This window comes from Tympanuchus pallidicinctus, unplaced genomic scaffold (genome assembly GCF_026119805.1).
Source record: "Tympanuchus pallidicinctus isolate F22 unplaced genomic scaffold, pur_lepc_1.0 scaffold3, whole genome shotgun sequence".
Classification (NCBI taxonomy): Eukaryota; Metazoa; Chordata; class Aves; order Galliformes; family Phasianidae; genus Tympanuchus; species Tympanuchus pallidicinctus.
The window spans coordinates 28355164-28382178 of NW_026294747.1; the positions used below are offsets into that span (position 1 = coordinate 28355164).

Genomic DNA, 27015 nt, shown 5'->3' on the forward strand with positions numbered 1-27015 from the left:
GAAAATGGCATTTAGGACAGCTTCACCTATATAACATAGCTTTTGCTATGTTACTTATAAACCTATTTTCCAGGTTTGTTCTTTTCTTCTACTGGTTGCATTTACGATTTTAACTGCAGATTATAATTTTAAATACTGCATCCAATATAAAATTTATGAGAATGGAAACAATGACAATCTCAGAAACTGTTAAAATGGTTAGCAGTTAACACATACTGGTTTCAGTTGAAAATACAAAATACGGAAATGTGACTTGAGTGGCCTGTTTGAAACATAACAACGTACAATTAAGATGCAAAGACATTTTAAAGTTGAACATAACTATTATGCAGCCACCTGCAGAGGTACTGTGCTTCTCCATCCTTTCACATTCCCTGCTGGAATGTGTTCACATGTATCACAGTCTTGAGCTTTGAAGCAGCTGTCACTGTGTTCACACCTCAGCTGGATGTGCTGTTTTCTTAAATAAATATTTTTGAGTGATTCATATGCTGAAATGACACACAGGAATACTTACCTCTAATTTTATCTTTGCAAAACAATTCTCATGCTTAAGTACTAGCTTCTTATATATGACTGACAGAATTTCCAACCTTGTTAGAAAATTGACCTGTTATGGCAATAATGATACTCAACTATGCTTCCTATTGGCTTCAATGCTTATGGTGTATGGAGCTGCTCCCTGTAAGACGTAAAAATATACTCGGTGTAAAATGTATAAGGAAAAAGAAGTAGAAAAAAGTGCTAAAAATATAAGCCCCAACAATGAAATATGAGAAAGGGGGAAATACATAACAGTGAGGATTTCGAAGAAAGTATTACAAGTTTTAATTTTTCCTTCTGGGGAAGTTCATAATTTCCTAGTGTTTTTACCACATCTGTTCTGTACATATAGCAGGCATAGAGTCTTCCTCTTTTTCGCTCTCTATTTACATATGTTAATATGTACAAAATAAACTGCACATATACATGAGCACATGCAAACATATATAATCTATGATTTAACTTCTGTAAACCATTTAGCAGACATTAAAGGCTTGTTCATCTTTTCCACAGACATACTAACCAAAAAATCAAAATTGTATCCTTCATAAGACCTCTTTGGTAAGTCTCTTGCATTTTTCAAGCGCTGTGGTACTCCATCAAGGCACTCGTGTTAGTCAGAAAGGTATATACTGAAATATCCACACAGAGAACACTGTCTCTGTAACTTTACTATCTAATGAAATAACATTATACTGGTTATCAAATTTATTTGTGTAATCAGATTTTACATTTGATTGCAGATGTGCTGTATGTAAATTTATGAACAGGGTATGCTGGTGTGAGAAAGGGAGGTGAAAAACTTATAAGGTCCTTATATCAGGTGGTGAGGATTCTTCACTAAGTCAACAATAACAAATTCTGCTTTCAAAACTTACTACAAATTACAAAACCACTCTAGAATTGGAGGCTCACTACTTTTATTCTCTAAACTAAAAGTAACTACCTCCGCAGAAATGACCCCCCAAGCATGAAACTGAAAGCTTAAAAAGAATCTTTCATTACCTTTCATAGAATCATAGAATGGCCTGGATTGAAAAGGACCTCAAAGAGCATCCAGTTTCAACTCTCTGCCATGGGCAGGGTTGCCAACCACCAGACCAGGCTGCCCACAGTCACATCCAGCCTGGCCTTGAATGCCTCCAGGGTTGGGGCATCCACAACCTCCTTGGGCAACCTGTTCCAGTGTGTCACCACCCGCTGTGTGAAAAACTTCCTCCTAATATCTAACCTAAATCTCCCCTGTCTCAGTTTAAAACTATTCTCCCTTGTCCTATCACTATCCATCCTCGTAAAAAGTCAGTCCCCTATTGCTACTTGAAGGGAGTGTATACAGTGAGGTACAATGAGGTCTCCCTGGAGCCTTCTCTTCTCCAAGCTTAACAATCCCAGTTCCCTCAACCTGTACTTATAGGAAAGGTGCTCCAGACCCCTAATAATCTTAGTGGCCCTGCTCCAAGACTCCATCTCCTTCCTGTACTGGGGGCCCCAGGCCTGGACGCAGTACTGTAGATGGGGCCTCACAAGAGCTGAGTAGGGGAGGACAATCACCTCCCTCTCCCTGCTGGCCACCCCTTTTTTTAACGCAGCCCAGAATACAGTTAGTCTTCCAGACTGCAATCACACACTGCTGGCTCATGTCCAGCTTCTTGTCCACCAGGACCCCTAGGTCCTTCTCCACAGGGTCTAGATAATATTATTTCAAGACCCAGAGATTTTATTAGGGATAATTCAGAAGCATTAATCTCTCTCGTAACTTAAAGCAAAACTGCAACACTTGTCTACCTTTGACGCATGCATATGTTTGCTGTTTTTCAGCTCTCATCCAACAAGTAAAAAAGGGGTTATAACATGTATTTATGCTAGAAAAGTAAAAAACAAACAAACAAACATACTTGGCTCTTACATCACTAAAACTGTTTGTACTTATTACTGAGAGATTTCAAAATTAATTATTTTTCACACACATTCTGTGCTCATGAATCTCTATGGATTCTTCTTGAAAGCAATTAAGTAAAAGGCTACAGTTTTGCATGATGACCCTACGTTAGACTTTACACTTGATGGTATTGACTTCACAGCAAATTTGATTTAGATAGATACTCAACGGCCTCTATTAGGTCTCCCCAGAGCCTCCTCTTCTTATGGCTGAACAGCCCCAGCTCTCTCAGCCTGTCCTCATAGAGAGGTGCTCCATCCCTTAGATCATTTTTGTGGTTCCCTTCTAGACATGCTCTAACAGGTCCATGTCTCTCCCGTACTCCACATCTGGACACAGTACTTCAGATGAGGTCTCACAAGCACAGAGTAGAGGGGCAGGATCACCTCCCTTGACCTGCTGGCCATGCTTCTTTTGATGCAGCCCAGGACATGGCTGGCCTTCTGGGTTGTGAGGGCACACTGCTGGCTCATGTCCAGCTTGCCATCCACCACTACTTCCAAGTCCTTTTCAGCAGGGTTATGTTCAATTCTTTCATCTCCCAGCTTGTACTGGGGGTCGCCATGACCTAGGTGCAAAACCTTGCACTTGGATTTGTTGAACCTCGTGAAGTTTTCCTGGCCTCACTGTTCAAGATTATCCAGGTCTCTTTAGATGGCATCCCATCTCTCAGGCATGTTTGACCACACCACACAGCTTAGCGTCATCTGCAAACTTGCTGAGGGTCTACTTGATCTCACTGTTGATGTCATTAATGAAGATATTTAAGAGCACTGATTCCAGTACTGACCCCAGAGGGACAGCACTCATCACTGATCTCCATCTGGAGATTGAGCCATGAACCACCACTCTCTGGGTATGATCTTGCAACCTGTTCATCATTCACTGAATGGTCCACCCATCAAATTCATATCTTTCCAATTTGGAGAGAAGGATGTCATGAGGGACTGTGTCAAAGGTCTTACTGAGTTCTGTCAGGCCAGAGAAACAATAGTGCTGTCTGGATGCAGAGGTAGTATCCAGAAGGGTTTGCTGCAGTTGTTGTATCACATTTTGTGTACAAAGATTTCAAATAAAACTGCATTTCCTGCAGGCATCATTCAGGTTGGTTCAGATATCATAAAATCACACACTGGTTGGCCCATTCATATACTTTTTGTTAAGCTAGAGATGTGCATTAGGGAAGACTGGTTTTGAAAAAAGCTGTTCCCCAGCAGAATCTTTTTCTCCCTGCTTGGGAATTCTGTCATCAGTCAAGGTAAGATATAGGTGCTGAGATTCAAAATTTTTTTTCTGATCTAGCCTTACTTCTAATCATCCACAAGGAATAACCTATTTCTAGCAAGTCACAACATTTGACAAAAAATTATTCCTTAATTTTCTCCTGGAAAATAAACTTTGAGAGAAATCTTCAGTCTCCCTTTACTGGTTCAGAAAAAAGTATAGTTCTTATAGAAATATCTCCACAGAGGTACATTTTCACACGTACTAAATACAGTGGTTGTGATGACACTGCAGCAATAAAATCAGTTTGCAGCTGTAATAAATATTTCAACAAACGGAAGGTAAAATAAGATAAATGACATCCAATAAAAAGTTTATCAAATTATTATTCTTAATATTTCTTAATGAAAAGAGTAAAATGTCTCCTCAAAGACATGCACTGACACAACTCAGTGATACTTAAAATGAGTGACAGTTTCTCTGGTATATTTTTTCTTCACAAATGTTGTAAAGTGAATCACATGAATACAAAGTGACATCTGTACTAACATACTGTACTTACTTATCTCCCACAATTCCCAAGTTGATTGTTGGGTAGCCATGTTCCTGGATAGTAGCTAGGAGAGTTGAGCGGTTACTGTCTCGAATCTTTCCTGGCAAGAGATCATCTTCAGGATTCAGTAGCTATAAAACCAGGAATACTATTAGTCAATCTCCTCAGATCATTGTTTCTCTAAATGAATGAGAATTTTCTTCTTCAGATTGGACAGGACATTGTCAGAGGACGTTGTAAAATATGTGCAAAAAGTGATTTAGTGAATTTAAATTAATAAGATATGCGATGTCCTTATAAAGTGTAATTCTCCATTTTGCTTAGTTTCTATTGGTCCACATCTGCAAAACCTGCTTTCTCTTTATAGTTACTAATCTTCTAATCTCAAACAGTATATATCAAACCAAAACTTTAAGTGTCCAAGTTATTTCTTGTACTTAAATGGTTTTATAGGAACCTCAGTGATGTTGTTATCCAGATTTAAAAGTATTAAAATTTGAAGCTTTATAATGACGATGTAATTCAAATTACCTTGGAAAATAGAAACAACAGCTTTGTTCTTATATGAGTATTTTGGAAGTTCTACTACAAAACATACATATGTAAACATGCATTTTACATACATTAGGAATTCTTTTGCAGAACATAGGGAGGTAGATAATAAGAATATATCAGCAATAATGTTAGATAGGAAGGTAGAGAATAAACAAAAGTGGAGAATGGTTGTGTTTTGATGCTTTGGCTGGTGGAGTTTGTCTGAACTTCAACATGGGCTACAAATAATGAAAATACTAAGATACAATCCTGAAGAAGGGCATTTGCTATATCATTCAGTTTTCAGAGACATGTTACCTTCTATTTACATAACAGCTACAGAGGAGTGCTGCTCAAAAGAAATTACTCTTCCAGTCATGACTGGCAGTAAATTATAGCCCTGAGTACCCCACAGGTTCTCCTCTCTGGTTGGCAAGAAGAAAGCAGCCGGCACAAGGCTGGATGCATTACCAAAATTTTGGCAAATACAGTGTGGGAGATTTGTGAGAGAGCAAGAACCTATGATCTTGTGGAGAAGGAAGCACAACAGGCTTCATACTTCATGTTGGCATGAGCTGAGTTGTCTCACCATGAGTTACGACAGCTCAAAAAGCCAGTCTATTTCAAAATAGACTGGAAATCATTATCCAAAACAGCATTCCTCTTCTTCTGAAGGTAAGAATTATTCAGACCTTGATTCTGAAGTTATTTTCCTTACCTCATTCCCTGTTGACATGACTGCAACCACTGGAAACTTGTTAACTTCTACTTCAGTTACTCCAACAGTGGCTAAGAGACCAATCTCAGATGGACCCATGTGAGTTCCTTTAGCCAGCACACATTCACCTCTTTTAATGTCATGTCCTATAGGTCTGAAAATAGTAGCACAGATAAAATGAAAAAAAGAATAAGAATGAAAGCAGCTTTGCTTGATTGGTCTGGCGTCAGATGAGAAGTGTTCAAGGATGATCATTAGTCAAATTGTCAAAATATCAGCAGTACTTAAGGCTAAACAATGACTGTAAAAATCACCATCAGCCCTTCTTTCCTTACAGATTTTTTTACTGTTCATGAAACAGGCTGTTTACGGACCTGATATCTTGGCCTGGTCGGGCTTGCACCAGGATTCGAACTTCTAACTCTTCAGTGCCCTGTAAAAACAAGGAGACCATGTAAGGTCAGCAGAGTTATTCAAACAAGATTAAGCAGTTTTGATATCTCAGATTTCCAGGCAGCTCACAGTACTCATCGCACTGAGATCTTGTGATTTAAGTATTACTGTTTTCCTGATTTGTGCAACAATAGATGTTAAAGCTAAAGAAGTTTACAAGAAGTTCATCTTTGATGAGCTCAGTAAGGAAGGACCAACACTGAATGCATAGCTTTACCTGCCATTTTTATGACCCCTGTGTTTATATACCTTTATGTTTTGATGTCCTATGTTTGTTGATGTGGTCTACCAAGTGGTTTCTTTCCTCTCAGCTAACCTTATATCAAAGATGGCATTTCTAAAAGAGCACTTGACTGACAAAATGCCACTACATCCACAAAAAAGCAGGGAGACGATACAAGCTCTGTTTCAAGATCTTCATCTTTGTAGTGGAAACTTCTATTTGAGAACTTTGTACTTACCAGAAAGAGGCCTATTCATCATCTTTATTTACAGTGAACAGGAGAGTGTCCTGAAAAGTCTGATGCCTACGTGAATTTTTCTGTTTACTTTTCCAGAATTTCAACAGTTTAATGCTTCATTCAGTGTCAATAAATGGTACGTGACCTATACCATTAATATTTAATTTATAAACCTGCAAAAGGCTTTATGATAAATATACTCAAATTTGATATTGGGCCAGCTTGTCAGGGGCACTGAATCTACAAGTACTTAAGCAGGCACAGGTTGTATTTTTACATTATGATGCAGTATTTCATAGTTCAAGTTCCTCAAATTTATAAATCAGATACTAGTCGTATGATGGAAAAAAAGGTGAGTCATTGCCATTTGGAATACTATGCAGGGAAGACAGTGTTGTATTGGACACTTGGATTTGCTTTCTTTTCTTTAAGGTAATACGGACTGCATTTTCTGAGTTCAAATCAAATGCCTCAGAGCTTTAAAGAAAAAGCCCAAAGTTAAGGATAACATGCTGTGGCAAACTATGCTTCTGTTTGTATTTTGTGAAAGTAGCTATATTTAAAGCCCTGAAAACCACGAAATGAAGAACAACACCAACAAACTCTGAAAACTTCTTATTTCTTATTTTACCATAGTATATCTAAATACACTGTCAACACAAATTCTGTTTTTTTAATACCTGTCCCTCCTGTTTAAGAGAAAAGACTATTTTTGGCAGCTAGTGTCCAAAATTGCTGTGCTAGAGCCTAAGACACTCTCTTATATCTTCCTTATTTCTGTCTGAATCTGTAAAAGATCATTTAGGTTTGTGATGAAAATCTGCAAGAAAAGTTAGTCTAATAACTATTCCACTTTTCATGACACTCTGGGGATGGTAAGTCAGATGTGAATTTTCCATAGCTTTGATAACATTTTAAAAATAGTTAGGCAGTTTCTAGGGAATCAAGACAAGTGCATCTGATACATTTAAGTAATAGAAAAAGTCCTCCTTAGGGTCCCTGGATTACGGGAAACAAGGAAAAAAAATGCTTTTGAGAAATTTAGCAACCCCAAGTTTGAAAAGAATCATGGCAAGTATGACTGTAGACAATTGGGTGATGTGCAGAGATTGTTATCTGTGGAACTGATGAATGTCCCAGAATGCTTTATAAATACAAGATAATTCATGGTGGCTAGAAATAGGGACTACACAAAGATATGACTTTATATTGAGAATATCTCCCATTTGGTGTGAATCAGGCAGTAAGGCTCGTGCTGTAAATTAACATATTTTGAACTGTGTCTGAATGGTTCACTCTGATAGCTGTTAACAGTCAGCATACTGATGTTCAGTCTCAGAGCAGGATCTCTTATTTCATTGATCACTTTAACCTCCTTTTTTTCAAGAAAGTGAGATAAAAACTCAAAGAAAAAGGGCTTAGAAATGATATTTCATGGACTACTTTCTCAATGATGGTGCATCTGGCAAGCTGATGACAATTTTTCTTCCTGCTGAATAGATGTTATTCCTTTCAGGCCTGTGATTTTGACAGCCATTTGGGGAATCCCTGCTATGGTGTTTAAGTACTGCTATCACAACTAGAGGTCAAAGAGCCACTTTTAAAAGTACTCTGTCTTTTCAGAACAACATTTCTCAGATGTGAGAGATTTCATTTCAGTTAAATCCCAGTCTTGAAGAAGCTCTTAACAGTGAAAAAGAAAAGCCTTCTTCAAATATATAGCCAGCCAGGCATAAAAAAGGGAGATGAAAATAACATGTTAACTAATTGGTACTAACTACAGGATTAGCAGAGTAGCATATTCAAGGAAAAGCAAAAATTGAAGGATTCTACCTCACACTCAAAAGCAGGAAAACAACAGTGAAGCTGGCTGACCATTTGCTGTGAAATACAGAGTTTATGTATGCACACAGCCATATAATCTATTCTCACATGCAGAAAACACACTCATGAACAGTGGAATCTAGGATGACAGTCATCCAAGAAGAAAGTAGGAAATAACATGTTATCATGTATACTGCTATGCAATGTGATAATCTTGTCATGATAATGTGGGCAATGGCCACAAGCAAAACTTGTTCAGTAGAGGAAATTGAATGGTTAACAAGTGGTAAACTCAGTGACATATTTTACAAGAAAATACAGTTTACACATACACATCTGAAACCTCACAGCAGGACTGACGCAAGAAATTCTGTGTTAGGAAGAAGGCCAGACAAGACAGCTTGCAGACTTCATCAGATATAAAAATCGATGTATTTACAGTAAGAAGGCACGAAAAAAAGTAATGAGAATATGTTTCAGTTTTTGCTGTCTTCCTCAGCTGCAAATGCTAGAATTCATGTGCTTACATGCCAGCTCCATCTGCAATGCTAGCACGTAGCTATGCTGAAGTGGAACAGCTTGTGAGAACAGCAGCAGAGCAAAGGCTGATATGAGCAGAAAACCACGCATACATTTCATTCCAAAACTGAACTCGGAATCTGTGTAAAGAAGAGACATCTACTTGCTGGTAAAACTGACAGATGATGGCAAACATGACAATAGTGTCCTGAAATCACAGCTGGCTAAGTGAAGGTAATGTTTCAGAAAGAGTTCTCCAAACACATGGAAGGAGAGAAAAATATGTAGGTAGTCCAAGACAAACTGGGATACAGTTACCTATAGACATCCCCCGTGCTCCATTAAAAAAAAACACATTGTGCTTTGAGACAACTGTGTGTACACAATTAGTGCTATAGTACCATGATGTCAGAGGTGGACGTTAGTGGTATGGCAGTAGAGGTTGAACTTTCCTACCAATATCCTGTTACACTTTATTGGTGCAACAGATGGCAGCAGAGGGGCAGTTTGATCAAACAGTGTTTGACATGGAAGTGTGGATGAGGCAAAGGTGTTCCACTGAATTCCTCCATTTGGAAAAAATGGCACCCACTGACATTCACTGACACTTGCTGAAAACTTATGGAGACTAAACAGTGGATATGAGCACTGTGAGGCAGTGGGTGATGTGTTTCAGTAGTGGTGACTGTGACAGTGGGTCAGTTCCACTGGTGCAGATTTTTATGAGCACGGCATGCAGGCTTTTGTTTCTTGCTGGTGAAAATGCACAGCTAGTGGTAGTGACTACATTGAAAAAGAGTGTTCTGTAGCTAAGAATGTTCTCTATCAAATAGTGTTATTGGGCTCTTTGTATCTGTTGTAGTTTTCATGGAAATAAGTAGGAGACATTACTTTTGGAGTGACCTATGTGTAAGGGAGATTGATCTGCTGCTGAACATGAGCTCAGTACAAAAGAAGCAAATATAATGTCTAATTGCCACTACTCTGTATTTCAAAATGTGAATACAGTTCACGCTCAAACTGGATTGTAGTCTTGGGCTCCTCAGTACATGAGAGACACTGAGGCCCTGGAGCATGGTCAAAGATGGGCAACAAAGCTGATGAGGGGTCTGAGGCAGAGGCCTTACGAGGACCCGCTGAGGGAGATTATTTAGTCTGGAGAAGAAGAGGCTCAGGGGAGACCTTATTGCTCCCTACAACTACCTGAAGGGATGTTGTGGTGAGATGTGGGTCAGCCTCTTCTCCCATGTAACTAGTGATAGGACTAGAGGGAATGGTCTTAAGTTGCATCAGGAGAGATTCGTGTTGAACCTTAGGAAAGAGAAATACTACTTCTCTGAAAGAGTGGTTAGGCACTGAAGTGGGTGGACCCTGGAAGTGTTCAAGAAACATTTAGATGTTGTACTGAGGGACATGGTTTAATGGGCAATATTGCTGGTAGGTGGATGGTTGGACTAGATGATCTTGGAGGTCTTTTCCAACCTTGGTGATTCTATGATTCTATATATGGATCTCTCAGAGGCATTCGCTCTTCACTCAATTGTGCTCCCAAAAACTTTGGTACTGGCAGATAACAACCACAAAGAAAAATCAAGGTCAGGACAAGCATGCCTGTGGTAGTGTTACTATGGTTTAAAAAACAGAATTGCTACTAGGAACCGACATGAAACTCCTTGAACTTCTAAGATAAACAGAAAAGGTCTTCTACAGTACTTTCTTTCATATTTACAGGATTGCACCATGAGCAACATGCTGCTGCAAGCAAAAGCAAAATGAGTTTTAACTTGTGACTCACATCATCTGATTCCCTGATGAGTTCTGTATCTTCCACTTGCACCACTGCATCAGCACCACAAGGGATTGGAGCACCGGTTGTAACTCGCATTACCTGACCTGGCATCACAGTTTGAGTTGGCTGAAAAACAAAATAAAACAATTGGGTTTTGAATAGAAAAATCTTAAATGATATGAACATTATGAAGGTAATCTGAAAGAATAAAATTCTTCCATATGGCATGTATCTTGTTATACTGCTAGTGACAGGAACAAACTCAACACCTTTGAAAACCATTAGGAACCTGGCTTTTAGGTCACATATAAGGTAGCTTCATTTTTCCTTAGATTTCTATCACAAGCATGGCTTTCAGGTGGAGCAATATGGTGGTATTCTGATTGGCTCATAAATTCACACATAAATGGAGACCTTTAGAAACTTACATGAGCAAAAATCTACTACATGTCTGGAAATAAACATTTTTGCATCCTTAGGTTGAATTTCCTTTTTACTTTTTTTACGTGTTCTGTGACTGGAAGCCATTGCCATACTGACCTACAAGGACACAGGACAAGATCCAAGAAACTGTTAGTCTAACTTCAGTCCCCAGAAAAGCTATGGAGATTGTCCTGGGTGAGAGGAAATGGAGAGGGAGGCAGCATTTCCTTCTCCCCACTACTGAGTGATAGAATACGAGTGAAGAACACACAGCTGCACCAAGGGATGTTCAGGCTGGATAGCAGGAAAAACTTTACTGTAAGAGCGGTCAGACACTGGAACAGAATTCCTAGAGAGGTGGTTGATGTTCCAAACCTGTCAGTATTCAAGAGGCATTTGGATGATGCCCTTAATGGCATGCTGTAGCTTTTGGTTAGACGTGAAGAGATCAAGCAGCTGGACTAGATGGTCACTGCAGGTCCCTTCCTGAATCTCTAAGTTTCTCATATAACCTGCTGCTTGATTTTTAAGCAGATTTCCTCATAATGAGAGACAGTTCAATGTCAGTTCACAAAGAATATTTACTTTCGCAAAGGTCTCTTTAGCAAAGACTAAAATATATAATGCTCTACAATTATGTAAAGATGCAAAAGTCAAAAAGTTTCACTAGAAGAATACAAACAACAGAAAAATAGCAGAATAAAACAAGTGATGTGATTTTGATAATGTTTCACACCAGGAAGCCTATTTTAACACAAATGTACAAAGTCCAGAGTCAAATGGTAATTTGGCCACAACTATATGAGAAATATATAACGAAAACAAAAATCTTTGTGATAAACTGCAGCTAAAGGAAGCTGTATAAAAATTGAGATTTTACTGCTGGAATGTGTTTGCTCCACACAATGTCTTAGTAAGGCCAACTTATTTGGGTTTTACTGTGATTAGTGTACATGATACACACAGCTGTGATCAATCCAACATATTCTGTGCATGTCAACATTTATAATTCCTGTACAGATTGACTCTATATTCCATATGCAACACTGGACTGTGTCCAGGACTTCTCAGACTGAGTATGATTAGCACGTATTTGATAGCTACCCATAGAACTTCAAAGTAGTAATGCCTAAGCACTATTATTTGCTCATGCATAGCAGTGCTACACTCCACGACTTTTAACAGGAAGCTGTTAGACATCTGTAAATTCTAGACAGGTGGCCAATGTTTCAAATGTACATAGCTGTGTTTGCCTTGTCCATTATTCTACTCCATTTCAGTGCAGCTGTAATGTCTGAAATGTGAATATTCCTTTGGAGTGTGCGTATTTCAAAGGCTGCTGTATTTTGTTCTTTGGCACAAAGGCACTACGAAAGGTTGTAAATGGATTGTACCTAATTTACCACAGTAATGCTCACTGTACCCCAAGAAATCACTGAGTTTGGATTTGATTGAATACTGGCCCTTTTCTAAGTGTAAAGGAAATCTAACATCCTTTGAGAAGAACATAAAATGCAAAGACAAACTGGAAAAAGAGTTCACACTTGCAACATGCCATGGTTTATATGCTTTCTGAGTAAGATTGATGTTATTTTAAAGTAAGCATCTAACATTAATAAGATGAAATAAATACTTTTTTTATTTTTTTCAAACAGAATTCTCACCATGGATTATTCAAGGAGCTGTTGATGAATAGCTGAGATGCAGCTATTTACACTGAATATGATTAAAAGTGAAAATAATCCTGTCCAGTGTGGTGGCTTGATTTTTATGAAAACCAGTGTTTTCATAAAAAGCAAAGCTTACGCCTTGGGAGTGTGGGAGCTCTTTTGCATATTCCTGTAGGTATATTACAAATAAGTAATATTGTTTTGAACTTACTAAATAATCAGTCTTTTAGCAGCAAATTTTAACGGAGAAATGTTTTGCATAAAAAATTCACCCATTTAAAATTAAAAACCCATTTGAGTTTTTCAGCCTCAAAAATGACCAAAAAAATGCATACATGGGCAAGAAATGTCTCCCATACATGTCAGAAAATAGTGCTTAGAGTGATAAAATGCACAGTAAATATCCATGTTTTTGGAATTTATTACCATATGAAGTTAATTTTTTTGAGGTGTAGTGATGAAAGTGTTTAAACAAATTTACGATGCAGTAACATTTGTTTTTATAATCAGTTGCATTGCTCTTATATTTCATTTCCTTTTTGTCCTTTGGGAATTTGGTCAGATGAACTTAATAAAGATGACAGGGGAAATGACAGGGCTGTTTTCTCCTTCTGTGCTAGGCACTGTGAAGAGATTATTGCTTCTCAGAAAGCATATTAATGCACCAATTTCACAGAAGCTCTTTTAAAGGTCACCGAGATCTCACACCTACCTGCAATAGGGCAGTACAGGATTCTACCCTTCACCTTCATCACTGATAATGCATTTTTATGTTAATCACTGACTAAAACCAGAAGTAATCTGTCAAGCATAGCCTCATCTCAGGCATTTTCTCTTGCACAATATTGCACCTCTCCTGCAAGATTTACAATGACCCATGCTCCTTTCTGTAAAAAGGGTCAAGTTAATGGAATGGTGAAAAATGTCTGTTTCCATCCATCCATTATGGTTAGTCACAGCTCCTCTTAAAAACATCACTGGTCTTCCAGGAAATTCTAATCCTCAGCTATTCAACTCTATAGAAAGAAAATCATTGCTCCCTGTGGTCTAGTTTTTCACAGAGACTGTGCTGATGGCTCTTGACTAGCGCTCTCAAGTGTGTCCTAAGCTCTCCAAAGCAGGGTTGTGTCTGAAAGTTTTCTTCAATGCTAAATAAAAAAAAGTCTGTTAAATAAGCATGACTATCTGGAAATGGAATTGAGAAAATAATATACAATTCACAGATTGATACAGAAATGTCCAGCTTGTCCATATGGTCGCTCTGTAGTTCTCAGTCCCATTTTCTTCCTCTTTAGGTAGCATTTACATAACCTTTTTCTCCCTACTGGAGGAGCCAAATCTAAACCTATTTTGAACTCCCTGCTGTGAATCATTCAGTTAATTGGTCTGTAACAAGAAAAGCAGTATGCTGCTGCTGAGAGTGACTGAAGGGTGAAATAAGACTGTGGAGACTTCCATGGCTATAAATCGTTTCTTGGGAAGGAGATGAACATGAAGATGTGCTGGCCCAAGAGAAAACCTCTGACCAATTATTCAGAGGTCAACAGCCTCATTTTTCTTACTTGCCGCTGGGATTTCCAGAACTGTTCTCTCTCTGCATGCCCCCCATTCCGATTAATCTGGTAGGACAGACTGTCCCTGTAGATACACATCTGTGAGCTACTGAGTTTTGTAGGAGGGAAACAGTCTTCCATTTGCCCTTCCATTCTTACTACAAACCTGCTGAATTGATTAGGACATCGAAACCCCTCAGACCTGTGGGCAGTTCTGAGTCCACACAGTTTCACCAGTACTGTTTGCAAGCACTGCTGTGCCATAATGCTTTTTAACTAACAAAATAAGAATACTGATGACAGGTAAATAATGACACAAATGATAATACAGCAGATTGCTCTGCTGGTTTTGATAGTTTATAATGATCCATAAAAGGTCGTAGATGCAGTTGACAATCTTCTGTATTTTAGACTAATGTTTGAAAATATAGACAGACTGAATATTCAAGGCAGATATAACAATACTGGAACCACTAATCTACATATTTCTACTATTTTAAGTAATTTTACACATTTTGTATAACAGATTCATTAATCTAAGTTCATATGAGTATCATTATTGAGATAATGCCTATGCCACTACAGTATAATTCATGACAATGGATGGGAGATGCAGCACCTATTTATCATGCACCTGTATCTATCATGATTAGCAAAATGAAATGTTGCATTTGTTATGCATACATAGGCAATTCATTTAGAAAAAAAAAGAAGTTACAATCCTGCAACAGGTAATGCTTCTGAAATCTGAAACAACTGTTTGAAACGCAACTGTATCCGAGACTTTTAGATTTAGCAGTTTTACAGGTAATAGTGTGAAATCCTCATCAAAGCTTATCCTTTGTTTGCCTGCTGCTTGCTCCATTTATCCATCATTTCACACACATTAGATTTTGATCAGAATGATATGCTGGGACTTGAAGCAGCTGGAGAAAAATTTTAGATAACCCATGTTCTCTTGAACAGAGGGTATTGGGTATCAGGTATAATTAAATTGACAGAATAATGAAAGTGGTAGAACATAACTGATTCTTTTTTCTATAAGTCATGCTAGTATAAGTATGGAAGTTTTATCAAATGTACTCTTGAGTCTGGCCGTGAATCACAGTCTCTACTTATGAATACTTATATGACACGGAAGGTCATGAATTGATGCTACCCCAGCTTTCCCTTAAACTCAATCCATGTATCTGCTAATGAGCACAAGGACACAAACAAACAGAAAAGGAACAATAGTGCTAACTATGTTGCTGGGTTCCCCTGTGAAGCAAATCAAGCTTCTGATGTTTCCAAAAGATTGTTCAGATTGTTACCTTTCTTAAAAGGCTTCTAACAAAATTCTAACCACACTTCTGTTTTCCGGAATCAGAGCAAAATATACAAGCAGTTTGTGGAAACAATTTCTGGGCTGATGTCTCTTTTAAAATTTGTCAGCAAGAAAGGGTTCAATCTTGCTTCTCTCTGTTTATGAACTGTAATACCACAAGAAACCTTGTGTCCACTAACCTTGTACTAGGGCAGAACATTATTGTATGTGCTCCTACAGGACATGTCAGCACAATGCTCTAAAGTATTTTAGGATATCCTTGTTAGTTCCTTATGTAACTGTACTACCTCACTGTTTGAAATCATGTCCCAAGGCACACAGCAGGAGGCTTTACAGCTGCGTCCTACTTCCTGCCACCTCCAAGAATACTGATGTTGGAAGCCCTAGAGAGGCTTGTGAAAATACAAAGCAATACCTTTACAAGAGAAAAATACACTTAAAAAGAAAAATGAGAGAAGAAATTGTACTTACCTGCTCTCCAGCCTGGGATTCCCCAATGATGAATCGATCCCCTGGACCATCTGCAGCTGTTAAGATAGACAACACGAAAGGTAAAGGTTGAACCAAAACAAATGACAGTAATAGAAATTAAGAGCAGAAGAGCTAAAGAATGGTCTAAGATTGAGTTCTTCAGTTTAATTACAACAGTTTATGGAAGTTTTGCAAACATTCTAAATTTTAAGTCATCGTTTATTATTTTGAAAATTACAGGTGCCATAGGATTTTTAACAGAAAATTTCTGGTGATACGGAAGCAGGATTAAGAGATGAGGAGAAATTACATTAATAACAATGACTTAAGGGAGTTCATGAACTTGCATGTATAAAAATGTCCCACTGTGAGCAAAATTTTCTCTGAGACCAACACATGGGAATCACATGTTTTCACACAGTCTGTTGTCTACTTTATTGACATTTCTAGATTCTATTTCTGCTTTTGGAGAATGTGGACAAGCGCAGTGGTTACAGACTACATTGGCTGGATTTTCTGAAGGGCAGCAGGGCTGCTTCAGAAATATGCATTCTCTACCTTTTTTTTAGTTTTGTGATTTCAGGAGGTAGTATTGAACTAATTACCTTACACCCTTTGTTGAAGACGTTCTGAAAGTTAAAAGGTAGAGATCACTGATTTAACAAACTGCAAGTCTGCAGGACTTCTGGATTAGTCAGATTTGTAATTTTACAGGGACACAAACGGCATGATTCCTAGCAAAGTTCAAGCTTCTGCCTGCCTCAAAGGTCTTACAGTGGAGTTGCATTACTGATGTTTTCTTTGAAGGCTCCAGCACTAGAACCAAAAGACTATAAACAGTCATGTTTCCATTATAAATAAAGGAAGTCCTCATAGTTATAGTAAAAATCTTTAAAATATGAATGAGCATAATCAAAGAATGCAGAACACAAAAAACAAAGGAATCTCCAATCTGTGATTTCTAAGCAGTTGATAGCAGCAATACTGATTTCACTGTGAAATGGTTCAGAGATTTTCACAAATTAACGGTTACTTGATTTTTCAAGTTTATTAGCTGTTTCTTTGCTAAATATACAGAATCATAAAGACAGCACGGCATTAAAACTGACTACTAAATGAAACTTTCTTGTAAAACAGCAAATTTTTTTGTAATGAGGAAATTGTTCTGGCTCTCTCAAATCTGTCTACATTTGGCCTTTTTTTTTTTTTTTTTTTTTCCAGGCAATCAGAGAGACTCTACCACTACTTGAATAATGCATGTAATACTACTGAATACAGTAGTCAAACCTAAAAAATGCACTGGGATGATCTTCCAAAAGAAGAGAAAAAAATCCTTAATGGCTACATTATTTTAAAATTTATTCCCTAACTAATAGTGATAAGGAGACAAGGTTTACAGATGATATAAAACTGATACAGCTTGAAGAACTAGAGAAGGTTTTGAGGCTAATCCTTTATAATCTCTGTCTACAAGCTTTGTTTCTCATACCCTGAGATAACAGATCTACAAGAACAAGTTTGCTTTCCCTTACCTTGTAGCAATCAATTTGCAAGACAGAATTCTCTTGTTCCCAAGGCCCTTGTCAGCAGCATGCTACTCAGAGCTTTCCCTCTCATCTTTTTCAGCACTATATTACCTGTATTTCTCTGGCTACATCTGCACTATCTTGCCACAATTACTGGCCATTTTGGTCTGCCTGTCTCTCACACACCTGGATAACAGACAGCTCCAGTCACATCTATCTTGCAGAGCTGAAAGTTAATTTTCTTATAATGTCCATGGGAAAGCTTATTGGACTACATCCACTGCCTGGGTTGGCAGACAGTCTTTTTTGTGGACACCTGCTTTCCATTGTTTCAGCTGCTAATAACAAAAAAGACCTCTTAAAGCCTTTAAAAGAAGTTGGGTACTGTATCTGAATTTCAGCATGGTGTTACAATGACTCAATACCTACCACAAGGATATCACTACCAGGATAATGTTCACTCACATTCATATATCATATGTATTTTAATTTCTCTCTACAGGTACTTAAGTAAATATCTTTAGTCATCCTTTAAAAAAGAAAGAAAAAAAAAAAAAAAAGATGTACAGAGAAACAGCTTGTCAAAGGCACCTACTGGCAAAGCAGAAGATAGACTCAGTTCTTTGGGGAAGCAGCTCCCTGCCTGCTCCTTAAAACGCTACTGCTCATTTAGATACAGTAACCAAAATTTTTTTCTGAAATACAAATCACTTTTTCTTTTGAGGTGCCTCCCTAAGATAACACTCTGATACATATTTTTCAAAATTTTCTAAGGCAATCATTAAATAATTCACAAATAGGGAGCTGGATCTGTAATAGTTCAATGAAGTAACAGCTAAGAAAATTCTGATGAAGTCAACAACAGAGGAACAGAAGAATCACAAGTTATTCAGAAACAGATGTTCTGTTACTCTCGTGGAATTCTTTGTGTTTCCAAGGAACTCATTAGCAACAAAGGTACATGTCCATGAGCACACATAGATGTACATTTGTTCATGTATCCACTTAAAAGACCTAAATCGAACTTCCTTCACATAGTTGCATTAGCAATGATTCCAGCAATGAACTGGAACAAATCTTAAGAAAAACATCCATAGCTGGATCCAAAATACAAGTGCTGCTTGACTGACAAAACATGAAAGTGAACCAAAGACATGTTGAAAAGTAGTTTTACTGGCTCTATACTGCATGTTAAGGAAGTAAGATTTTACCTCTGACAGCATAGCCATCTTTTACAGATGCTGGAAACGGTGGTAGATTATCTTTTGCATATACATCTTGAGCAAGGACTCGGCCCATTCCATCTATAAAGGAGAAAAGAGAAAAGACCATTCATTAGAACTAGTGAAAAAGAAAACAGAGTGACAGCAGAGTGCTCTGATGGATGGAATGTGTACATGAAGATCTCATGAACAGATCAGGTCTTTCAGGTTCTTGATTTCTGTCAAAACCTCTACATAAGTGAAACAAACAAACAAACTGGAATCTTTTTATAAGAGCAGCAGTAAGTGATCCATTATGGTAGAAACACTGACAGTTGATCTGAAAGCCAGGTAACCAAACACAGAGGTAACAGCTCTGATATGTGATCAGACTGAAAAAAATATATTGTTTATCCTAAAATCTTAAAATTGCATGTGGTTCTGTATTTTAATTTAATTTTTTTTTTGTTTTCTTGCAAAACACGAAAGGTAATGGAATAAGCACAGATAGCACATAAACAATAACGATGGACATGTTTCAGTAAACTGAAAAAGAAGTTTTGCAATAGGTTAGCTTTGCCTAATTGCTGATAACATTTCTGATTATTGGAGGATGAATGAACATAAGTGTCAGGATTATTTATGTAAATTTACGCTGTAGTAGTTCTAAATATTTTAATAGCTGTTTCAAACACTCTTTCCCTTCACTTAGCAACCATGACTGATGAGCTGTAATTTGGCTCTGCCTCACTGTAGAGACCGGCATGAACCACTTCCCCCTCACGTACTTCACCTGTTTGCTTTCACAGTGCGAGGGAGAGCCCATTTTGTACAATGTGGAATGGAGTGGAAAAGATCTATCTTATCCCTTCACATAGTGATAAAGAGGATTTATTACATTTCTGACTACACGGAGTAGGAAGGGTCAGAACTACTGAAATCAGATGGATTCCAGTATGTTTAAGTAGAAGCAGCTAAGCAGCTGCTCTATAACAGAGGCCACTGCTCAGGAGCATGTTGTGGCACAGGAAGGCAAAATGCACCTGACAGCATGAAGGAATGAGAGGGAGCTTTCACTCAGAAATACTCAGAAGAGTACTCCTTCCAGGTGAGTTTGTGTGGATAAACATGTTGTAGGATATCAGATATGTCAAGAAAGAAAAGATTTGAATAAAGTATGTTCCTCCTTCTGCAGCCTGACAGGAAAATCTACATCCCTCTGGATTTGCTAGGAAGGTAGGAGACCTGACTGGGTCTCTAAGTAAACACACACATTTTGTCAAGAAATGCACCTATGTGTTTTGGAAATGTTCAGCTGTAGCAAAGTATTATTTTACTTAGGACCACAATGTGATTTAGTAAGCAATTGTTTATAATTACAGTAACTCTAACATCATTGCACTCACATACCATCTATTCAGCCTGAAGTAAATATTTATGTTGTATTTTTGAAATATGGCTTACTATGAAAGTTCTGGTAAAATGTATTACAGAACTAGAAAAACATTGCTGTGATGGCTATTAGCACTTCTGCTTATCACTGTAATACACAGTATGGGAGTTATTAGAAAGCTCACTGAAAGCGCTTAAACATTTGCACTGAAAAGAACACGCAGACATTTAAATTACAGCACAGAAAAGCCAGCTTTCAAATGCCTAGTAAAAACAACCTCTGCTCATAGACACACAGAATCTCGTACAAAAGTGATGCTTCTAATTTTAGTAGGCACGTCGTATCTTCATTTTACTTCTTGTCTGCATGCAAAATCACACCAATCAGAGCAAATTTGAACAGTATGTTCCTGGCATTCTGCCATGCTGTATCTGAAGTGAATAAATGGCAAGGCAGTAGTGGGAATGAATGTCATTAAGCAGAGAAAAATGTAAGAACTACTTGCCAGAGCCTTTAAATGCCAGAGCTTTCAAAATGAAGCTAGTCAGCAACTAAAGGACAATCTGAAACACTTCTTTACTCCCCTTTATGTGAACAATCATTTAAGAAATACCTCGTTCAACTTTATTTTAATTAATTGCAATTCACAAAACGTATTTTGAAATGTTTTCATGTCATCAAGCAGCTTCATGAGATGCCCACAGTTTTCTGATTCTAATGCAAAATGGAGAATGACATGAAATGCACTTTTCAAATCTGAGTATTTCTTTTCTAAAGCTCAATTGGTGAAACTGGTTAGTTCTGTGAAGAATTTTGATTTTCAAGGGTATTGGTACTGGGATAAAGTAGCGAGATGACAGGTTTTGTACTGTAGCTTTAAATCTTCCATTTCATAAATACTACTATATCTTCACACTGTGAGGTGAAAATGCAGTGCTATAAAAATAATTGTCAAGTTCAGAACGAATGGGCAGCAGAAAAGCATGTTCAAGCTCTGCAGAAGTTAGAGGGCTGTTGAACTCAATTAGCAAAACTCCTCAGCTCCGAGGCTTAAGTCTAATGGCCTGTTAAGACTTGGTTGTCTCTACTTTCTACTTTTGGTATCAATTAAACTTCCTCTTCTTAGCTAGAAAACGATACTTGTTATCATGCTGTCTGAAGACTTTGCCATGTATATCCACAAAATAAGGTTTAGGTAACTGCATCTAGCTGGAATACAAGGCTAACTGGGAGCTTTGTATCAGACATGGGTAACAGTGGGTGGAATAAAGCTTGAACACCTTTGGTTTATGCTGCTTGTGTGAAATGTTTTAGGGCTGTCCAGTTTTTTTTTAATATAAAAGAGTTTAAATCATTTATCCAGGCACTGAACAATACATTTACTAATGTGAAAGACTATTTTTCACAAGGTAACTATTCATCCTCCCCTAATCTTATGAGAGAATTGATCTGAGATCCCATCAGGAGATTTATATCTGTAGATTATAATAATTAAACTTGTAGTATCACAAAGACGTATCCTCTAGGTTTCCTAAAGGCTCAATATTGTAATTTCATACTATGTATTAGAAATTCTTACACCACTAAAATACCTATTGAAAAATAACTTAGAAGAAGTGGTTTTGTGCTACGCTGCCAAGATACTAAGGAATATGTCTTTGTTAATATTATTCTCTGTTTGTATAATTATATGAATATTAAACCAAGTATATATATCTCTGCAGCAGCTCCAGACTTAGAATCAGCATGGATTTGGTGTCTTTAATAAGGCAACATGAAGAGATAAAGTATAATATCAAATAAGATATTATAAGGTATACTAGAATGCCTTCTCTTACCTTGACAGCATATTCCCATGTCATAGAATAAGAACAGAAACAATCAAATTGCCTTTGACGAACAAGAATATATCAAATTCTATACAGAAGATGAACACATAAGCGAGACCAATTACCTTCATTCTCTGTAAGGACATTTTGAAGACCGTGCAGTCTAGACAGAATCACTCTGCTATTTGTATGGTAGCATTATCAGCCGTAAGAAAAACCTGATATTTAGCCCATATTTTGATTTTTTAATATTGAAATAAATTGAATTGTGAAAACTTGTCCAAAGGATGTGGCAGCAGGCCATGACATACGCTGTGATTTTGTCGAATTTTACCATAATTCCACTGAAAAGGTTTGCAGATTAGATATATGAGACTGCTTCTCACTGCTTTTGTAACTGCATAAATACTGGCCTATTAGAACAGTGTATATACATAAATAAATGGTTAACTTATATGTATCATGTGAGAATTATGTTCATTTTCTGGCTCCTTAATAGATTTTTTTTTTTAGTTACATTTTTAATTCCACTGGCAATAAAGCTCCTGTCCACATGAGGGCTGCTCCAAAAGTGACGCCTCCTATTTTATTATGTTGGCCCATGACATCAGAGGTGGATGCTAACGGTATGTCAGTAGTGCTTTAACCTTCCCATCAATATTCTGTTACATTTTGTTGCCTACATGTTATCAAAGTATTCTATAACTATTCTAGCAGACTAAGTCCCATGTTGATTTATCTATAACAAATGCCTTTTCATATGTATACTTCTGAAATAAGCGTACCTAGCACTGTCACTCATTATGCTGTGCACAAAATGCTGCCTTTAAATTTAATGAAAAAAAAAAAAGGAAGTTGGGCCTGTAAATGACTAACTCTTTTAATAAACAGTCCTGGTTTACTAAGCTCCTTATATTTCCTCTATACTTTTATTACAATGTTCAATACACATCAATTAAGAAAATTCCTGGACTGCAAGTAATGGGTGCACATTCTTAAAAATTAATAAAGGTAGTAGACTTTATACTGCACATTACAACAAAAAAGAACTGCTATGAGGAACAGTTTTACACTGCAGCACACCATTCCTTTCATCATTCTCAATGCAAGTAGTCTTTAACAATAAAATAAAAAAAGAAAGAAATGAGTATCCAAGTGATAGCAGGACTGAAACTGGAGGTATGTATGGCATTAAAACTCTGTATCTTACCTATATTCACAGACATCTTCCACACAAAATGCACGTCAACACTTGTCATCTAAAAGCTGCCTGAAGATCAGGCCCAGAATATGGACAACTACCCAAGAAAGTCTAATAGATATGCCCAGGATACTAAACTGCACACCATTGTGAAAGAGCAGTGTGTAATATGCATATTCTTTGTTGGTCCAGTTTTGGTGCTATTCTGAATGCAGTATATTCAGTATCTTCTCAGAGATATGCTCCCTGTTATCAAGTACGTACACTAAATCAGTCTGTCAATGTGAAAACATCTCAAAGGCTTATAACAGAATAAGGATTTGGTGAAGGACATGTAATCTTTGAACTTTCTAGACAGAAGAGGGAATATTCAAATTAGGAACCATTTGTACTACTCTGCTACCTGGAGTCTACTGAGAACCTGAACATTTTCACTCTTCAGGCTTGTGGTGCCAGTATCTTTTTGCTCATCACCTCACCTTTGGAAAAACAGGAAGAATCCCTGATGGTTTCCCAGTCCCTACAAACTTCAGTCTTGTTTGTATTTCAGCATTTAATCAACATCAGACTAGAAAGGGGGTAAGTAAGACTCTTAGAGTGAAAGAACTCAGTGAATCATTGCAGTTCAATTTGAAGCCAGTTGGCATCTACAGAAATCCAGTGTTACATTCACTGCTGAGTCAAACTGTGGCTTCTTGGTTTTAGCTTTGTTGTATGTACCACAGATTATCAGAAAATTTATTCACAGATTTGATTACAGTTCAATTACAGATTCCTTCAGCAAGCCAGATTGAGATTAGTTCACATTCTCTTGACTTTGAAAGGAGAATTCTACTCCAATTATTGTCATTTCCTAAAGTCGTTTCTGCTGGAGAAGATCAGTCTCAGACCTCTCATAAAAACTAGTAGAAGGACAAACACTTAAGAAGATTGTAAAAATGGGAAATAACCATCATATTTCTCACATAAAAATCCAACTATGTGTAAAGTACCTCTGTAATTAATGATTTCTGTTCCAAGCACTGGGGTCATCTCCAGAACTGTGATGAAGGCTTTGTCCATAGATGTTAATGGGAACGGAGACATGCGGTGTCTTCTTGCTACCTTGGTAATGTCAACAGCACTGTGACCTGAAAAGAGAGCACTGTGGTTATGCGTGCCTCTATGCGCAGATGTAAACAGTGATGTTTATTTAAATCACTGCTGGAATACATCAAGCACTTTGGGGTAAATTAATTGAGTTACTTATCACACTTATGACAGATGCTAGGAAGGTACTGCATCAAAGGGCAGATTAAATACAAAAAGCAGTTAGCAGTGAAATCATACACAAAAGTGTATATTTTTTCTTGTCATGAAATATACACCAGAAGTCTTGATAAGCATAAAAGGATCAGTTAATCAGAAACAGAAGTATTTCAAAAAGGATGAAGTATCTAACACGGTGGATGATAATCTGAAGCCAAATCTGTTCCACTTCTCAGGAAAAACCATTCACTCATTCCATTCTTCCTAGATTGTTTCCACAACCTTCTGATGGGCAGCTGCAATCTGACAGTCAGAATCAGACCTGCTGAGTTCCATTATATGTTCTTTTTCTTTATTTCCCATTCAAAATCTACAATAACGTCCTTGGAAAGAAATTTAATATACCATACCTTCGACTCTAATGGTCTACAGAAGATTCTGTATATCACAACTTAAACACAAATCACATTTCTTCCCCAACTATGACTAAACCCAGATAAAATAAGCAACAGTATCAGACATTAATGTGAAAATTAACAAAGAAAAGAGACATTAGCACTGCATATAAAGGCTGGAAATTTAAAGCGGTTGTTGATGCTGTTCCAGCATCTGTAAATAAGGATTTTTAATACTGTCTTCAAAACACTGGCAACTCACAAATCAATAAGGATTTTACTGATCATTACTACTAGTAGTACATGTATAATCATGCTCCACAAACACATATTAATACACTGTGCACAAACAAAGCATAACAGTGGACCTTGTTCCTGTGAGTTTGCAGTGTAAGTTATGATGGGAGTCATAACAACAGACAGTGTTTCAAGTCAGTGGGCATCCTATCCATGGGCAACATTTTGTAGTCATCAAAGTGACTGCAAGATAAGTGATGCTTAAATTCTGATGTGCATGAAGATAGAAGGATTGATCAATAGAAGTTTGCTTTCCCCAAATACAAGGAAGAAAATGTGAAAAAACTGTTTGAAAATGAAGCCAGCAGGGTTTGTGCTTTCTTAATGCTGAGAGAGAATAAACTCTCTCAGGGAGGGACAACAAGCTTTAAGGATTTTGAAACGAAGATGAGCAACAAAAGTGAAGGAACTACTGCACTAATGCACAAAGGAGTAAAAGATACAAGCTGAAAGATTAAGAAAATGATACTGTTAGAAATATCTTGAATGGATCTGCCTGTAACAAGAGGGTATTTGTGGGAGCCAAATGGGATGATCTAGAAATACAAATGAAGAACCTCGAGAATAACTTCAGATTGAGAGGGAAAGTCCTATCTCAAGATCTGTATAGAACGATTCTGCAAGAAATATGCACAGTCTGCAGGAAAATAGAGCAATATGAAGAGATGAAGCTCAGGTAATATCAGTGTGGAATGCTATGGGGGACCATGTTTGGCCCATAGTGACTGGTAAAACTTACGGGGGGATGGCTAGGAATCAATGTTAGAGATATGCAAAACAAGACAACTTTACAGAGTAGGGAGATTTCCACATACAGAGTGGCTGAATTTGTGTTTGATGGGTCACAGTAAGGTCTGAAGGTATAAGGAAAGGGGATCAAGGACACGGCTCTGTAGAACAGCAGAATAAATCTGGAGATTTCCAGAAAAAAAAAGGTGATTCTACTCAAGTCTTACTGAAAGAGCCATTGGAATATTAAGAAAAGACCAGGAAACTGGCAGCTTAAAGACAACAAAACTGAATTATGGAGCTTTGACTATAAAGAGTATAATAGGGACTTTAACAAGAACTGCTTCAGAGAAGTACAAGATGTGGCAAGAATTCTACGTAAAAATGAATCTAAAGTATCATCAGCACGTGGCCACCTTCCCTATCCAGACAACAAGAACAACAAAAGGACATTAAAGCATCATGAGGTATCGTGCCTGGCTGTACGCAGAAGACATCCTCAGTAGAGTTTCTCACAGTAGTAAGGCTTGTCTGCAATTCTAATATACATTTTATACACTGATTATGGTTAATGATTGATTTCACTTGGCTTTACCAGCGATGTTCCTCAGCATGCTCGTAAGATCTGAAAGTTGTCTGCCATTTTTCAGTCCAGTTGTATTCCTTAATTGACAATTTTTATCTCATGTATTTCTGTTCCAATTTTGATTATCCTTAATATCTTCCCAGTTTCTTCCGTCTCTACTCGCTTGCTTTTAACTCATTTCCATCCATTACTATCCTACTAGGCAGTAGCTAATTCGTAATTATTTCTAAAGCAAAATCAATGATTTTAAGATAGTATTAAGAAATTACAGAAAGCATAGTTACTAATGACATGATTTTGCTCTGCAATAGCTTTCTACTTATCCCATTTTCTCCTGCCCATGCCTTCACATTCTGGAAAAAAACCCAGATGACTGTTCTAAGTGTAGTCTTCTATCAAACAACCGTGCAATCTTATATTTTGCTGAATCAGAAATGTTTGTCTACACAAAACTTTCAGCACTGACACATGCTTGTTCAAATCTGCTGTGTGAGAGACTCTGTTGATTCATTTTTTGCCATTAACAAGGTAATGATCTTTCAGAGAAAGAAATGGAGACAAATAAAACTGCTGAACTTAATTGCAATCCCAGGAAAGATTCTGAAAGA

The 27015-nt window shown here is 37.4% G+C and overlaps 1 protein-coding gene across 13 annotated transcripts in view; it reads right to left on the reverse strand.

The window, feature by feature from the left end:
* The window catches only part of GPHN (gephyrin), a 261257-nt gene that overhangs the window by 21828 nt on the left and 212414 nt on the right, over positions 1-27015 (reverse strand). For all 13 annotated transcript variants that reach the window (XM_052695200.1, XM_052695198.1, XM_052695195.1 and 10 more), the window contains 7 exons: positions 24145-24282; positions 18739-18831; positions 16002-16057; positions 10564-10683; positions 5886-5944; positions 5512-5665; positions 4269-4390 (listed from right to left, as the gene is read on the reverse strand). In XM_052695200.1, the coding sequence (XP_052551160.1) occupies positions 4269-4390; positions 5512-5665; positions 5886-5944; positions 10564-10683; positions 16002-16057; positions 18739-18831; positions 24145-24282 (742 nt within the window). The remainder of the gene's footprint in view (positions 1-4268; positions 4391-5511; positions 5666-5885; positions 5945-10563; positions 10684-16001; positions 16058-18738; positions 18832-24144; positions 24283-27015) is intronic.